At 43.7% G+C, this 15985-nt stretch overlaps 2 protein-coding genes across 4 annotated transcripts; one reads left to right on the forward strand and one right to left on the reverse strand.

Annotated features, from left to right (window-relative positions):
• Positions 1-823: 823 nt before the first annotated feature.
• On the forward strand, positions 824-4429 carry LOC109168555 (stress response protein NST1-like). Of its 3 annotated transcripts, none has more exons than XM_019317609.1 (7): positions 824-1096; positions 1336-1589; positions 1876-1926; positions 3141-3337; positions 3707-3820; positions 3917-3985; positions 4078-4429. In XM_019317609.1, the coding sequence occupies exons 1-7, from the start codon at positions 831-833 to the stop codon at positions 4159-4161; spliced, it is 1035 nt and encodes a 344-aa protein (XP_019173154.1). In that variant the 5' UTR covers positions 824-830; the 3' UTR covers positions 4162-4429. The 3 variants fall into 3 exon arrangements, with proteins under 3 accessions (XP_019173154.1, XP_019173155.1, XP_019173156.1); XM_019317610.1 differs by having other exon boundaries at positions 1004-1096; positions 1323-1589; XM_019317611.1 differs by having other exon boundaries at positions 1055-1093; positions 1313-1589.
• Positions 4430-4682: 253 nt separating this feature from the next.
• Positions 4683-6752, reverse strand: LOC109168557 (histone chaperone ASF1B-like). Its single transcript, XM_019317612.1, has 3 exons — positions 6437-6752; positions 5372-5487; positions 4683-5280 (listed from the first exon to the last, which is right to left on the reverse strand). The coding sequence occupies exons 1-3, from the start codon at positions 6543-6545 to the stop codon at positions 4921-4923; spliced, it is 585 nt and encodes a 194-aa protein (XP_019173157.1). The 5' UTR covers positions 6546-6752; the 3' UTR covers positions 4683-4920.
• Between the last annotated feature and the right edge of the window lie 9233 nt (positions 6753-15985).

Below are 15985 nucleotides of genomic sequence, written 5' to 3' on the forward strand. Positions count from 1 at the left end.
ATTCTTGGGTCGGTAGTAGTGGTTAGAAGGGTTAATTAGTTTAAATACTGAATTTTTGTATTGTTGAGAGTTGACATTTGTAATAATTATGTGATTACAAAATTAATATCGTGACCAATTTGGATAAGGTTGCCATGTATGGATGGAATTGAAAAAAAAAAAAAGTAACATTTGAGAAAACTATGGGAAAATGGTCAAACACACCATAAATTTTATACGAGAAGTCAATTAGGCCCTCTACTTTTAAAAGTTGCAATTAAATCTATCAACTTGTTATTTTCATGAATTTAAACACAACAACATATTAATTACTTGTAGCATTTTTCAAATATATATATATATATAGTTCTTCTTGTCGCATTCTTTGTCTTCACCGGAGACGAAGAAGGGGAACTATTTTTTTTTTCAAAAAAAAAAAAAAGAAAAGAAAAGAAAAGAAAAGAGAGAAGATGACAACCATGGTTGCCATCTTCTTCTTGCCTCCTTCTTCGTCTCCATCGAAAAGAAAGAAGAGGGCTAAAAAAAAAAAGAAGAGAAAATGGCAGTCGTGGTTGCCATCTTCTTGCCTTGTTTCTTTGTCCCAACCATCTTCTTGCCTCATTTCGTTGTCCCAATAAAATATATGGTTGCCATCTTCTTCTCTTTTTTATTTTTCTTTTATATTATAAGGAAAGGGAATATACTTACAAGCTATTACGCCTCTATCGAAACTCGAATCCAACACCTCCCACATAAGAAGCAATTTGGTATCAGTGGCTCCTTAGTAATTTTTTAAATTATTTATTTAAAAAATGTCATATTACTTTTTGAATGCACAAAATAATAAGTTAATGGAACTTTTAAAAGTTAGAGACCTTATTGCCTTTTTTTGTATAAAATTCAAGTTCTATTTGACCATTTTCCGGAAAAATATTCAGCACGCGAAATCCGATTACAGCGCCCAACTCAAGCAATGGGCCGAATCGCAATTGTTGACACATTGCTTTGACCATTTTGACCAAAACCCTCCTTTTCCTCCGCGGCTCCGCCTACCTTGCTCGTGCTCGCTTTTACAGTTAGCTCCTCCCGGCAACAACATAGCCGCCGCTGCTTCCAGGTTCGCTATTACTACCCTACAAAACTTTTTCCATTCACCGCTATTTTGCCAATTCCAGATTGCTGCACGCAGTTCGGTCTTTTTTTTTTTTTTTTTTTTTTTTTTTTTTTTTTTTTTTTTTTGAGTTTCAGTTCAATCATATTCGTCTTTGTTGAGGTTCGGTTACTTAAGCTCAGTCGTTCACTTGACTGATTTTTTTTATTTTTTATTTTTCCATTACATGCAGGCGTGAATAATAGGAGCAGAAGAAAAATGATAAAAAGGCGATTTTACAAGCTTGAACATGGTGATAGAGATGCTCCTTCCGAGTCTTCTTCATCTTCCTCTGACTCTGAAGCAGAGGCAGAAGGAACGGAAGAAGAAGAAGAATATGATGACGAAGAAGACGAAGAACAGGAAATTCACTCAGAAGAAGAATATGATGATGATCACAAAGATAATGATGCCGTCACTGAAATGGGAAAACAAAATGTGTCTGTTTCTTCATCATCCGGTAATTTTTTATTGACTGATTCTATCTGTTCATATTGCACTCTTTATTCCTCTTCCTCTGGTAACATTGATTTAGGGGTTGGTAGTTAAATTCATATTAAGGGAGAAATCGTACGGTACACAAGCAATGACCTTTTTCTCTAGTTGACACTTCATCTCCGTCTTTAAAACATAACTTCCATTGTAGTAACTGAGTTGGATTAATTTGTTCATGTTATTTTGTCAGCAGACTTGTTAGTGGCTTTGGATTCTCATCTTCTTTGTATTTATCTACCCCTATGATCCAGGAAATGAGAGTGAAGATAGTTCGGGAAATGAAGTTAAGGATGACAAATCAGGTTGGATTTAGTCATTCACTTACAGTTCTAATAATTGTTTTCTTTTCCCTTATGGATAAGATTAGTGCACTTTGGGTGCTTTTGATTGGGGATTCTTCAATTTACTTCTTTAGTGTTCCCATGGCATTACAATCCAGAAGTGAAGGAACTTTTAGTTGGGGAGTTGAAGTTATCCCTCGTTGTTGCATTTAGTTTCTTCCTTACTCTTTTGTCAAGAGTTTTTATAATAATTACAACCAGGGAACAAATCCATGTGACTGCTTCATGATGCTTTGTGTTTGCATATTTATTACAATACAAAAGAAGTGTTCCATACTCTTATATCCAGAGTTTTTATAATAACTACAGCCAGGGAACAAATCCATGTGACTGTTTCATGATGCTTTGTGTTAGCAGATTTGTTATAATGCAAATGAAGTGTCATGCTATCTGCAATTCTTCTGCTTGCTCAATTTCTCATTCTTTTATTATCTTTATATTATTGTTATGTGAAGTAGGTGTATTTGTAGCATTTAGTTGGGATTTGAGAGGATGAACTTATCTCCTATACTTATTATAATTTATTATCAAACTGTAGTTTTAATGTAGAATATCTTCAAATTTACAGTAGCGTTAAAGGTTTCTGTATCATGAATTCATTGGCAGCTTTCTTGATATATTGCTCTTGGCTATTGCAGACTTCTTTACATTTTAATTATAACTAATGGGTAGATTAGTGATTGTGTTGATCTCTGCATCTGTATAGTTTGGCTTCTTTAATATGCACTGTTAATTGGCTGGGCAGGTTTGTTGTCCACTATATATTGGCTATAGCCTCTATAAGTAAGTGGAGGGAGAGGGGTAATAATTTGTCATTTAAAACTAGAGGTGCCAAAAAGTATTATTAAAATTTACCATAGTTTAGGTAAACTTAATAGAGTTACAAATATTTAGATACTTTGACTTGCATAGAGAAATAGTTGGGTAGCCTAAAAGAGTTAAATGTAGTCTTTTAATATCACTTGAAAAAAACACTTGTGTTTGTGGCATTAGTACCAAGTAAATTTTACAATTTGCCATATTATTTTGGTATGGAGTATATAATTTTCTCCATGTGTGTTGCTATTAACTAATCACAGAGTTTTATCTTCTTTGCATTACAGATAATTTCAGTGCTTAGTTTATATTCCAAAATTTCAATTATTCTGATTCTTTGGCATTGTTACTTTTGGCAGGGCTGCTGACAAGTGATGATGACATTGGAACTGAAATTGACCAAAAAAGGATTAGTCAAACTAAGTCTGAAGAGCGTGATATCCTTTGTGGAAATTCAGAGTACATCTTGAAATGTAAATCTGTTTTCAAGTGCCGGATATGTCCTAGAGTAGTATGCTTGTCAGGTGAAACCTTGCATGCTCACCTCAACTCCAAAGTAAGCCTTAATTTTGCAAATTTTAATTTTCCAAGTCAAATCAATTGATTGCATAAAGATCAGCAATACTTCTGATAGCTTAATTATATTTTATATGAATTCTCATAATTATACTCCTCATTAGCTGCTGCTACCTGCAAACCTTGTTTTTCCAAATGCTTAAAGATACTGACATGATGCAGAGAACATTTGACCCTGATACATACATGTGTGTGCGTGTGTTAATATATATTCCGTGTGTATATATATATATATATATATATATATATATATATATATATATATATAGTGTGTGTGTGTGTGTGTGTGTGTGTGTGTGTCCCCTAGACTACTTGACTGATTAATAAAGGACACATTACTTAATGCTAGAGACATGCCAGATCTGAGAAATTGCTAAAAGAAGGTAGGCTAAAGCTTATGCTCAATGACCGTGGGAAGATTGATGGAGAGGAGGAGGCCGAGGAGCATTCTCCAAAGAGAGAGGTTTATCCATCTTTGTACCATGGAACTCAATGAAATCAGTTTATAGAGTTGGTATGCCTTATAAATTAACTATTCCTATCTGTATACTAATGTCAGCAAAAGAAAACTGAGACGACAAGAGCCAAAGGATTGAAGAAGCAGAGGCCGGGGAAGGAATCAAGGAAGGTTAGGCTTTGCAACTCTGCCAGATATTTTTGTTATGTCTGTTGCTATTGAGTTGATGACTAGATGTCTCATTTCTATCAAATGAACTGCAGGAAAATGAACAATACGCAGGCACACAAACTGGACGACATAGGACAAAGAACCAAGCCAAGAGGAGACGGAAAGACGACAGATAAAAAGTGTGATTAGCTCTCACTTTTTATGCTTTGGCCAAATAAAATGGCTTTTGTGTTTTCAAAAATTAAAGGAAGAGTTTAATATGTTGAAATATATTTAATTGAGAGTAATATTATGTGATTTTGGTTCAAATCGATTTTGTCAGTGGACAACATGTTGAGATGAACTTTAGATGGGAGACTAGGAGTAATTTTAATGTGATAAATTCTTCATACCATTTTATTTTATTTTCTTTTTCATATCAATGGGGAATTCTTCACTATGAAATGTTCAGTCGAACATGATTTTCCTCTTCTTTTGTGTGTGTTTTTTTTTTTAAATGAACTTAAACAAATGAAGGATGCAACACACCATCTATCACTGTAACATTTAATCTTGAAAATTGGGGTATTATGATCAATTAGTGGTGATGAAAATTTTTGTGCGCAGAAATGTATAGATGGTGGGAATTTTGGAACCATTTGGGCAATTTAAATTTACTTCATAAATCTTGAAGTGGGTTCATGGAGTCCTGAAATGGTAAAACCTGGGTTTTTTTAAAAAAAAAACATGGTACATGCACCTGATCCGATTAATGAATTCTAGCCACTTACAAACGAAACAAAAGATTTAGTTCAAGATGCTTTAGCACACCACTATCTTCATGCCATAAACACAGTAAGATTGGTGTGACAGACAAAAACAGAGTTACATAGCAATTCTACAAGATGATGAAGAGCTACAGACCCCTCAAACTGAGATGTAAGAAAAGAAGATGGTTAATGTCCCTGTCCATCATTGGTGTGGTTTTGAGTCAAACAAGGCAGCTCTTCTTCATTTCCTTCTGCTCCAGTCACATGATCAGGTGGAGGGGTTTGTTCACTGCTTTCATTATTTTCAGGGTGGAAGTTAATGGGGAACTTTGTTACTCTAGGCTTGTCCGATAGTATGTTTCTTTGAACCCTGTCAACTAATACCTTCTGTGGCGGTTCTTCTCTCAGCTGCTCATCGTCGTAATCATTGTTCACATAGTACCCCACTCGTACAAATTCCTGGTTCAAATAGGAGCCGGTCAACAGAAGGACAGTCACACCGATTATATCTTCTTCCCGGATTTTTGAGGGATCCGGGGGGTCTGCCTACACAGGTAGAAAAGACATTTTTTGTCAAATCCAGTAACTGTAAAGATGGTAGCCTTACAAGTGATTTGTGAAAGGCAAAAGGTCATACTTGCAAGATAAAACGGTAGTTTCCAATATTAACTGGCCCAACAAGGACACTTTCAAGAAGTTGATCATAAGTTTCATCCTCAGCGGATCCAACATAGATAAGTTTCCATTCCAAATCTGCAAAGCAATTAGCAAGTATTCAAAGATGCTCAGTCGCTTAAACACAAGGTTCCAATAGCGCATGCTCTAGTCAAGGGGAAATGAACAGAATGTGAAATTGTTGGAGAATGTTCATGTTTTTGTTCAAAAGGTAAAATTCCATTACATTTACATTTTGAATGACAAAGGATAAAACTTCCGCCTTTTGCAGCGATAGCAAGATCCAATCTCGCATTCTGCATTGTAAGATCTAATCTTACATCAGCAGCAAACGTAGAATTTCCCCTTCCACATAGCTGAACCACCATAATCAAGTGCAGCAGCAGGGAAAGGTTCAGAAGAAATGCAATGTGGATATGTGCAAGAAATAAGCTGGATTAGCAGATTCATCAAACCGATAATGCTCATTTAAAATGATACAATTGCATTTAAATTATTCTCTGTTCTAGTACAGGGATATAAAAGTAAATCTTGACAAAACTAATTAACACTGTCAGATGTCCTCTCTAATGAGCAAACTATAACCCCAGGCTTTTCAATCAATCCAAACAAGCATGGCTATATCAAGATTAAACGGCTCCCTGCAGTGGTTTGATGTCATTCCCCTTGAAAATGAACAAAATCAACAGAGTCTTTAGACAGAGCGAGCAATTTGGACATCCGAAAACCCTAATAAAACCACAGCTGATTGAATAAATGCAAGTCAATCGTGACAGATTAACAATCATTTCAGGATCAAGTCAGTGCAATTTCTCCAATTATCAGCAAGCTCATGTAAACGAGGACAAAAAAACAAAAGGAACTACAATTCCTATAACCCTAGCAGTACCGAGTCATATTCCACAACCCTAGCCCTCGCACCCGATGTTCAACGCATAACAAAGCAACACCAACAGAAATTACACAAGTAGAAGCAAAAAAAGGATGAATTCAAACATGGAAGCAAAGAGAGGGAAAGGCGAGGTACCGTCTTTGAGAGGAGCGACGCACTCGTAGGAGATTTCAAACTGGAAAGGGGACAAAAACGGCGCCGGATTGTCCAACACAGACACGTTCGTGAGGTTCACTGCGCTCATTGTATTGAAGCAACTAGTGGCGAAAAGCTCTGTATGTTCTCGGAGTCCTTAGCCTGAGATTTCTGGAAGACGATTAGGGATTCAGAAACCTTCATGGAATCCTTCAAAATGCTACGAGGGTTGCTAAGGAAAGGCCAGCAGGAGAAAAATATTTGAACAAGACGACGACGATGAGTGTGGGAAGAGCTCGGTGCAGGAGCCGAATGAATTTCGGTTGGCATTGATATTTATAGTGTTTACCGGGACGCATGGTGGTTACGGGCTATCGCCGGTTGTTGCTTTGGCGGGAGTCAGTCAGTTTTTACTAAGGGCCTTATTGGGCTCATTTTCTTTACCATGGGCCCAATTCAATCTAGTGAACTGCTAAACCAATCATTATTGTTGTGTTTGTCTCATATAAGGATTAGGAATATGAGTTTGTCTCATATAAGGAATAGGAGTGAAAGGGAGATTATATGCCTATAAATATAATCAATGTATCTCATCACCTGGTACACCATCACAAATAATAAGAGAATATTTTCACTCCCGTGGATGTAGGCACATTGCCGAACCACGTAAATCTTGTCTTTTTACCTTTTTGTCATTATTATTTTTCTTGTTCTTGTTAATCTCAACAAATTGATGTCAGAGCATTGTTGAGATGGTCCGTTCAAGTATAAAATTCAAGGTATCAAAGTTTGATGGTATAGGGAATTTTGGGTTATGGCGGTCTAGGGTAAAGGATTTGTTGGCATATCAGGGCCTTCTGAAAACCTTGAGGGCAGAAAATTCAGCAAATCTGGAAGAGGCTGATTGGAAGGAGTTGAAGAAGCAGAAGCAGTGAACATGGCATGTTACTTGATCAATAGATCACCACGGACATCACTTGGTGGCATGGTTCCTGAGGAGGTTTGGTTAGGTAATCCTGTAAGTTTTGATCACTTACGAGTTTTTGGTTGTCCTATCTATGTTCTTATTCCAGGTGATGAGAGATCAAAGTTAGATCCCAAGTCGAAGAAGTGCATCTTTTTGGGTTATAAGAAAGGTGTAAAAGGATATAAGTTTTGGGATCCTGCAACCAAAAAGGTGGTGATTAGCAGAGATGCAGTGTTTGATGAGAATTTCATGTTCCAGTCAAAGAAAGAAGATACACTAGTTGATGGTTCTAGCACAGTAGAAGTGAATATGGATCGTGTACCTTTGAGTGAGAAAGTAGTTAATCCACCTACGGTTGAGACTCAAGAAGTTGCAGATTCTACATCTGCAGCAGGTTTGGGTTCAGAAAATTTACAAGATTACAGTTTGGCTAGAGATAGACCGAGACGCACCAATGTCAAACCACCTAGTAGGTATGAGTTTGAGGATATGGTTTCTTTTGCACTTATTGTTTCTAATAATGATCCAGTTACCTTTCAAGAGGCTATTTCTAGCCAAGAGAAAGATAAATGGATGGCAGGTATGATTGAGGAGATGGAGTCTTTACATCATAATCAAACTTGGGAGTTAGCTCAACTTCCTTAAGGAAAGAAGGCTATAGGGTGCAAGTGGGTCTATAGGAAGAAGCCACCAGTATCAGAAAAAGAAGGGGAAAGGTTTAAGGCTAGGTTAGTTGCGAAGGAGTTTTCTCAACAGAAGGGGATAGATTATGATGAGGTTTTCTCTCCTGTTGTTAGACATACTTCTATCAGATTAGTACTTGCTTTGGTAGCCATTTGGGATTTGCATTTGGAACAAATAGATGTGAAAACTGCTTTTCTACATGGTGATCTAGATGAGCAAATTTACATGAAGCAACCTGAAGGGTTTGTTAAACCCGGAGGTGAGCATCTGGTTTGTCGACTCAAGAGGTCTTTGTATGGGCTGAAACAGGCTCCACGGCAGTGGTACAAGCGGTTCGATGCTTACATGATTCAAATTGGCTATACACGTTGTGAGTATGATTGTTGTGTCTATGTTAAAAGCCTTGGTGATGGTTCTTTTATTTTTCTGTTACTGTATGTGGATGATATGTTGATTGCTGCTAAGAGTATGAATGATATTACTGCATTGAAAGTGTTGTTGGGTCAGGAATTTGATATGAAAGACTTAGGAGTTGCACAGAAAATTCTTGGCATGGAAATTCACAGGGATAGAGGTGCAAGAAAGTTGTGGCTAACTCAACAGAGTTATATAGAGAAAATTCTTGACAGGTTTGGGATGAGTAAGTCTAAACCGGTTAGTACCCCTTTGGCTAATCATTTTAAACTCTCATCCAGTCAGTGTCCCAAACAGTTAGTGAGATTGAAAATATGGCAAAGGTTCCTTATGCTAGTGCAGTTGGCTGTTTAATGTATGCAATGGTTTGTACTCGACCTGATTTGGCTCATGCTGTTAGCCAAGTTAGTAAGTACATGTCTAAACCTGGGAAGCAGCATTGGGAACCAGTTAAATGGATTCTCCGGTACTTAAGGGGCACTATGGAGCATGGTATTGTATTTGGAAGTCAACAGAGTGAGCATGTACTCATGGGATATGTGGATTCTGATTATGCTGGTGACATGGACAATAGACGTTCTACAACAGGGTATGTTTTTACTCTTGGGGGTGGTCCTATTTGCTGGAGATCATCAGTTCAGTCTATTGTAGCTTTGTCTACAACTGAAACAGAATACATGGCTGTGACTGAGGCAGCTAAAGAGGCTTTGTGGCTTTCAGGTTTGATTAAGGAGTTGGGTATTGAGCAAGATGGAGTTCAATTACACTGTGACAATCAAAGTGCCATTTTCTTAGCTAAAAATCAAGTATACCATGCCAGAACCAAACATATTGATGTAAGGTTTCATAAGGTCAGAGAGTTGGTTGCTTCTGGTGAGATTTTGTTGCAGAAAATTCATACAAGTGAGAATGCAACAGACATGTTGACAAAGGCAGTTACTAGTGACAAGTTCAAACATTGTTTGGACTTGTTGGGTGTTTCCAGATGTTAAATGAACATGGTGGTCCTAATCCAGGGAGACTATGAGATGAGTTTTTTCTCCTAAAGGGCTTATTTGCGAAGGTGGAGATGGTTAGATAAGTATTTTTTCCTAAAGGGCTTATTCGCCAAGGTGGAGATTTGTTGAGTTATCTTTTTCTCCTAGAGAGCATATTCGCCAAGGTGGAGATTTGTTGTGTTTGTCTCATATAAGGATTAGGAATATGAGTTTGTCTCATATAAGGAATAGGAGTGAAAGGGAGATTATATGCCTATAAATATAATCAATGTATCTCATCACCTGGTACACCATCACAAATAATAAGAGAATATTTTCACTCCCGTGGATGTAGACACATTGCCAAACCACGTAAATCTTGTCTTTTTACCTTTTTGTCATTATTATTTTTCTTGTTCTTGTTAATCTCAACAATTATTGTGTGGATCGTGCATACAGATGCAAAAACGACGTCGTTTTATTAAAAACGCGCGTTTCACTTTAAAAAAAATTCAGTTTGGATTCCCCTCAACAGAATTGTGTTGTTCATTCATTCTGGATTTTTAGTTCATAGATTCTGGATTTTTAATTCATTGATTCTGGATGTTTAGTTCATTGATTCTGGATTTTTAGTTCGTTCATTGATTCTAAATTTTTAGTTCATTGATTCTGTATATTTAGACGTAAATCGAAACTGATTTTTTTTTTTTTTTTTTTTTTTTTGCATTCATGCTGGATATTTAGTTCACTCATTATGGATATTTAGTTCATTTGTTATTGGTAGGGAATATCCCGACCGACGTAGCTTCACCACGACCGAGGAGCCTTTGTCGCTTTCTCCTTGTCTTTGCAGGTAACAGGTCGGGCTCCACGAGAAGAACCCGGTCGTAGATCGACCGGGAGTTGCCCGAGCGACGGTGTCGACCACCGAGCGATAGCCCTTTGGCGAAAGAGCTGACGAAGGACACGTGGCGGCTCTCTACATCGACAGGCAGGGCACCCGGGAGGATGACACGTGGTAGCTACGTGGAGGGCATGCCGAACGGCTGGAATCTTGTCCCCGGCATAGCGGCTATAAATACCCACAGTAGCTACAGTGTAAGGGACTTTTGGACGATCGATAGGTTGTTGTTAGAGAATCCCGACCGCAGTCAGTCGGTACTCAGAGCAACCAAGTAGATTGTACTTAGGGCCTTTACCGCGATCAATAAAGATATTTACTTGCTTTAATTGGTCTCGTGTTGTTATATATTGCTTACGCGTAATTAGCAGTATCATTTTGGCGCCGTCTGTGGGGACTGTTCAAGAAACCAACGTCTTGACGAGCACCCGATCACCATATCGACATGTATCCGTGGGCACACAACAACTTTGCCGACGACCAGGCGGATGCAGCAAGCTCCTCCGACCACTATGCTACCCAACAGCAGGGTCAGACGATGGACCTCAACCTCAACCTCTCACCACCGCATCCATCAAATACATACCCGGCCGCCCAGCAGCCGGTGAATTACATACAACCGGGATACCCACCACCCGGTCTGCCATACCAGCAGCAGCCGATGATGTATCCCGCCCAGTATCCGTACCCGGTCCCACCTCCACCATATGGGTATTGGCCAGGCCAACCGATGTGCTACACTTCCCCGGTTGGCTATCCACCATATACGCCTGCTTATACAGCTCCAGCCGCCGCCCCTCCAGTACAACCGACCGCCCAAGTGGAGCCGCAGCGTCAGTCCACATCCCGGGCTCGACGCTCGGCTCATTCGCGGTTGGGGTCGGGGGGTGCTGATGCGATGGAGGCACCAGCTCAGGCCGTTCAAGCGGAGGACCCTGAAGAAGTTGCCCGAGCGGTAGCTTTTGATCGTCTTCGACCGGAGATGCGCCAACGTTTGGGACCCCAAGACCCGGACCGCGGGCACGAAGACGTACAAATGCAGGAAGCTAGCCACGAGGCTTCATCCGGGTATAGCGGGTCGAGATCTCACCGGCGGCGACGCGCTCGGGATACAGCCCAAGCCGCTCAATCCGCCGAGCTCAACGAAACCCGGGGACTACTCTATAACCTCCAGGCGGAAGTTGCGCAGCTCAGGAATGCGTACCCTGGAACTCCCCCGGTCAACCAATCAACCTTGCACCAGACACCTTTCACAGCAGCGGTAATGGCCCAGCCTTACCCGCTCGACTTAAAGGTCTCTGGAGAGAAGAGTTATGACGGACGGGCAGATCCTGAGGCCCACGTGAATGATTTTTTCAGCAACATGATGCTAAAGGGCGTTTCGGACGCCGTGATGTGCAGAGCCTTTTACTCGACCCTCACCGGTCGGGCAGCAGAGTGGTTCCGTACCCTGCCCCCGGGGTCGATCGACAAATTTGAGACCCTGGCGATCAAATTTGTGAGGAAGTTCATCACTTCTAAAGTGGTGAGGAAGTCCTACATGTATCTCGAGAAGGCCAAGCAATTAGAAGGAGAAAGCTTGACCGATTTCCTCATCAAGTGGAAAGCGGCGGTCGGGGAGGTTGAGCCTATGGACGATGCGACCGCCACCCACATGCTTCACATATCTCTCCGGGCGGGACATTTGTACCAGGACTTCATCCTACACCCCCCGACCACTTACGAGGAGGCCCTTCGGAGGGTCACAGACTATGCCAACGCCGGCGAGGCGAATGCCGTCAAGCGATTGCAGGAGGTTGGCTCTTCGTCCCGTAAACCGGCCGGCCGGGCGGAACATAGGTCGGGAGATGACAACCCCCGATCCCGCACCAGGCCTGGGGAATTTACGGCCTTGAACCGATCCGCAGCGGAGGCCATGCAATACGCCCAGTCCTGCAATCTCATCAAACTCCCCCATCCCGATCGAGACGGCCCTGACAAGAGTAAGCACTGTGCTTACCATCGATGTGCTGGGCATGACACGGAGGAGTGTACCCACTTGCGCCAATTGTTGGAAGATCTGCTTAACAGGGGAAAATTGGACAAGTGTGTGGGGAAGAGAGAGGAAAACAAAAGGAACACCGATCGGAGGGATCATAGACGTTCCCACCACCGCTCTGATCGATCTGGGCAAGACAGAAGGGATGATCGTCATGACGACCGACGGGACCCCGACCCTCCGTCCGGTAGCCGCCCGTCCGGAAAGCCTACCATCCACGTCATTTTCGGTGGGCTGGAAGATGCTTCCCGACCGCGGGCTAATTGCCCGGTCGCAGTAGTAGATTCCCGCGGAACCGGGAAGAGGCAGAAGATGGAACCCATAACCTTCGCCCTTGAGGACCAACCTACCAGCAGCGATCACGGCGTGGAGGCGCTCGTGGTCACGATTGACGTTAAGGGGACAGACGTCCAGAGGGTTATGGTCGACACGGGCAGCAGTGTGAACGTCCTATACTTGGACGTGTTTGAAAAGCTTGGCCTCGACAGGAAGGAGCTGACTCCGGTCGGTGTACCACTGTCAGGGTTCACCGGGGCTCTTATCTACCCTGAGGGAAAAATAACGCTCCCGGTCGAGATCGGCACGCCTCCAAAGTCGATCCAAACGGAGCTGGAATTTGTTGTGGTCAACCTCCATTGCGTCCACAACATTATCTTGGGCCGACCCGCCATTATGAAGATCGGTGGGATAGTTTCTATGCCCCACCTGTGCATGAAATTCCCCACCCCCAACGGGGTCGGCGTGGTTCGTGGCGATGTCCAGTCCGCCCGGAAGTGTTACACCCGAGCGGTCAATAGACGTGATTCCGGTCCATCTTCCCGGGTGAACACCATAGCCAAAGAGGAGGCTAAGGAACGGAAGGAGCAGCCTGAGCCTTCCGAAGAAATTGAAGAAGTGCCCCTGTCCGAGGACCGCCCGGACAGGAAGATAAAGATTGAACGAGCCCTCACCCCCGAGATTCGAGCGGAAGTTCTGGCCGTGCTCCGGGAATACGCTGATATCTTTGCATGGGGGCCTGAAGACATGCCCGGGATCGATCGGTCGGTCATCTGTCACAAATTGGCCGTCGATCCGGCAGCTAAGCCGGTCGTCCAAAAAACCCGGCACCTTTCCTCCGATCGCCGCGAGTTTGTAAGGGAAGAAGTCAAAAAGATGGCGGCGATCGAACGCATCCGTCCGGTAATCTACCCCGAGTGGGTGGCAAATATCGTTCTAGTTCCTAAGCCCCCAGCCTGGAGGATGTGTATCGACTTCACGGACCTCAACAAACCCTGTCCGCTCGACCCGTATCCTCTACCGAGCATTCATCAGATGGTCGACGAGACGGCTGGGGCCGAGTTAATGAGCTTCATGGATGCCTTCAAGGGGTACCATCAGATCATGATGCACCATGGAGACGAAAGTAAGACAGCCTTCGTGACCCCGGATGGGCTGTACTGTTACCGAGTGATGTCGTTCGGCCTCCGGAATGCAGGAGCGACTTACCAAAGGATGGTCAACATGCTCTTTGCCGACCTACTGGGCCGAACGATGGAAGCTTACATCGATGATATGCTGGTCAAGAGTCGGGACCGATCCGACCACACTTGGGACCTTCGGGAGTGCTTCCAGATCATGAGGAAGTACCAGTTGCGGCTGAACCCGACCAAGTGCACATTCGCGGTTCAGACCGGCAAGTTCCTCGGCTATATGATGACCAAGAGAGGAATCGAGCCTAACCCGGCCAAAGTAAGAGCGATTCTGGACATGCAGCCACCTTCCACCGTTCGGGAAGTCCAGCAATTGACCGGTCGGTTGGCAGCCCTCAGCCGGTTCCTCTCCAAACTAGCCGAGCGCGCTTTACCTTTCTTCAAGGTATTGCGGAAGGTTAATGGATTCGTCTGGGACGAAGAATGCCGAGCGGCTTTTGACGAGCTGAAGGAGTATCTCATGTCGCCAATCGTGCTCTCAAAGCCCGAGCTCGGAGAAGAGCTAGACGTGTACCTCGCCGTGTCCGATCGCGCAGTAAGCGCAGTGTTGTGCCGAACCGATCCGGAAGGAGTCCAGCGACCGGTGTACTATGTAAGCCACGCGCTACATGGTCCCGAGCTCCGGTACTCCCGGCTAGAGAAGGTCGTCTATGCCTTATACATTGCCGCGAAAAAGTTGGCTCCCTACTTCCAAGGTCGAGCAATTCGCGTGTTGACCGATCATCCGATCGGGCCAGTCCTCCGAACTGCTTCATCGTCCGGCCGCCTAGTCAAGTGGGCGTTAATGTTGACCCAGTACGCGATCGAATACCGACCGAGACCGGCTATTAAAGGTCAAGCTCTTGCGGATTTCTTGGTCGAGTGCACCGCCCGGGATACCCGGCCTCCTGAGGTTGCGGATCCCGAGGCTGAGTGGTGGTCGCTGGCTACAGATGGGTCGAGTAGCAAAAAAGGGGCAGGAGGAGGAGTGGTGGTCACGAGCCCGGAAGGATTCAAGGTCTATTTTGCTCTCATGTACCAGTTCTACCCGACCAACAACGAAGCCGAGTACGAAGCGTTCGTTAACGGCTTACAGTGCGCTCGGGACTTGGGGGCTGAGTACATCCGAGCTCAGACAGATTCCGCGCTCGTGGTCGGGCAAGTTCTCGGGGATTATGAAATCAATGGAGAACGTCTGCAGCTTTACCGAGATCTTGCCATGGAGAAGCTTGCTCAGTTCCGGGGGTATACCGTCCGACACATACCCCGATTGGATAACGCCGATGCAGATATCTTATCCAAATTAGCTCAAGACGCCCCGGAACACATGTCGAAGATAGCTCGGATCTTGGTGATCCCAAGACACAGTATTCATCGTCTACCGGTCAATCCCATCCAACCGGTAGATGATAATTGGATCACCGATCTGAAAGAGTATCTCGAGCACGATCGCCTCCCAGATGACCCGCAGCGTGCTCGGAAGGCCAAGCTAAGAGCCCCAAGGTTCCAAATCTTGGACGGTCGTCTATATAGGCGATCGTATGGAGGCCCCCTCATGCGTTGCTTGACCGCATTTGAGGCTGAGTTGGTCATGAAGGAGCTACACTCGGGAATTTGCTCTTCGCATCAAGGAGGCCGGTCCCTGGCTCGTCGTATCATGCTGATCGGGTACTATTGGCCGTCCCTCCAGCTAGACTGTGAAAAGTTAGCTCGGGAATGTGAGACGTGCCAACTGTACGCTCGGATGCCTGGACGACCGGCAACCTTCTATCAACCGGTCACGACCGCAATTCCCTTCGCTAGGTGGGGGGTAGACATCTTGGGCCCCTTCCCTCAGCTTTCCGGTCGAAGAAAATTCGTGATCGTCGCCATCGATTACTTCTCCAAGTGGATAGAAGCCGAGCCTTTAGCCACGATCACTTCTCAGCAGTGTGCTCGCTTCCTTTGGCGCAATGTGGTTTCCCGCTTTGGTGTGCCCGTGCATCTCATCAGCGACAACGGCCGCCAATTCATAAGCCAATATTTCCAGAACTTCTTGGCCACGATCGGGACGACTCACGTCCGGTCGTCGGTGGCTTACCCTCAGGGAAACGGTCAAGTGGAGAACGCGAACCGGACGA

Source organism: Ipomoea nil, unplaced genomic scaffold (genome assembly GCF_001879475.1).
Source record: "Ipomoea nil cultivar Tokyo-kokei standard unplaced genomic scaffold, Asagao_1.1 scaffold3199, whole genome shotgun sequence".
Taxonomy (NCBI): domain Eukaryota; kingdom Viridiplantae; phylum Streptophyta; class Magnoliopsida; order Solanales; family Convolvulaceae; genus Ipomoea; species Ipomoea nil.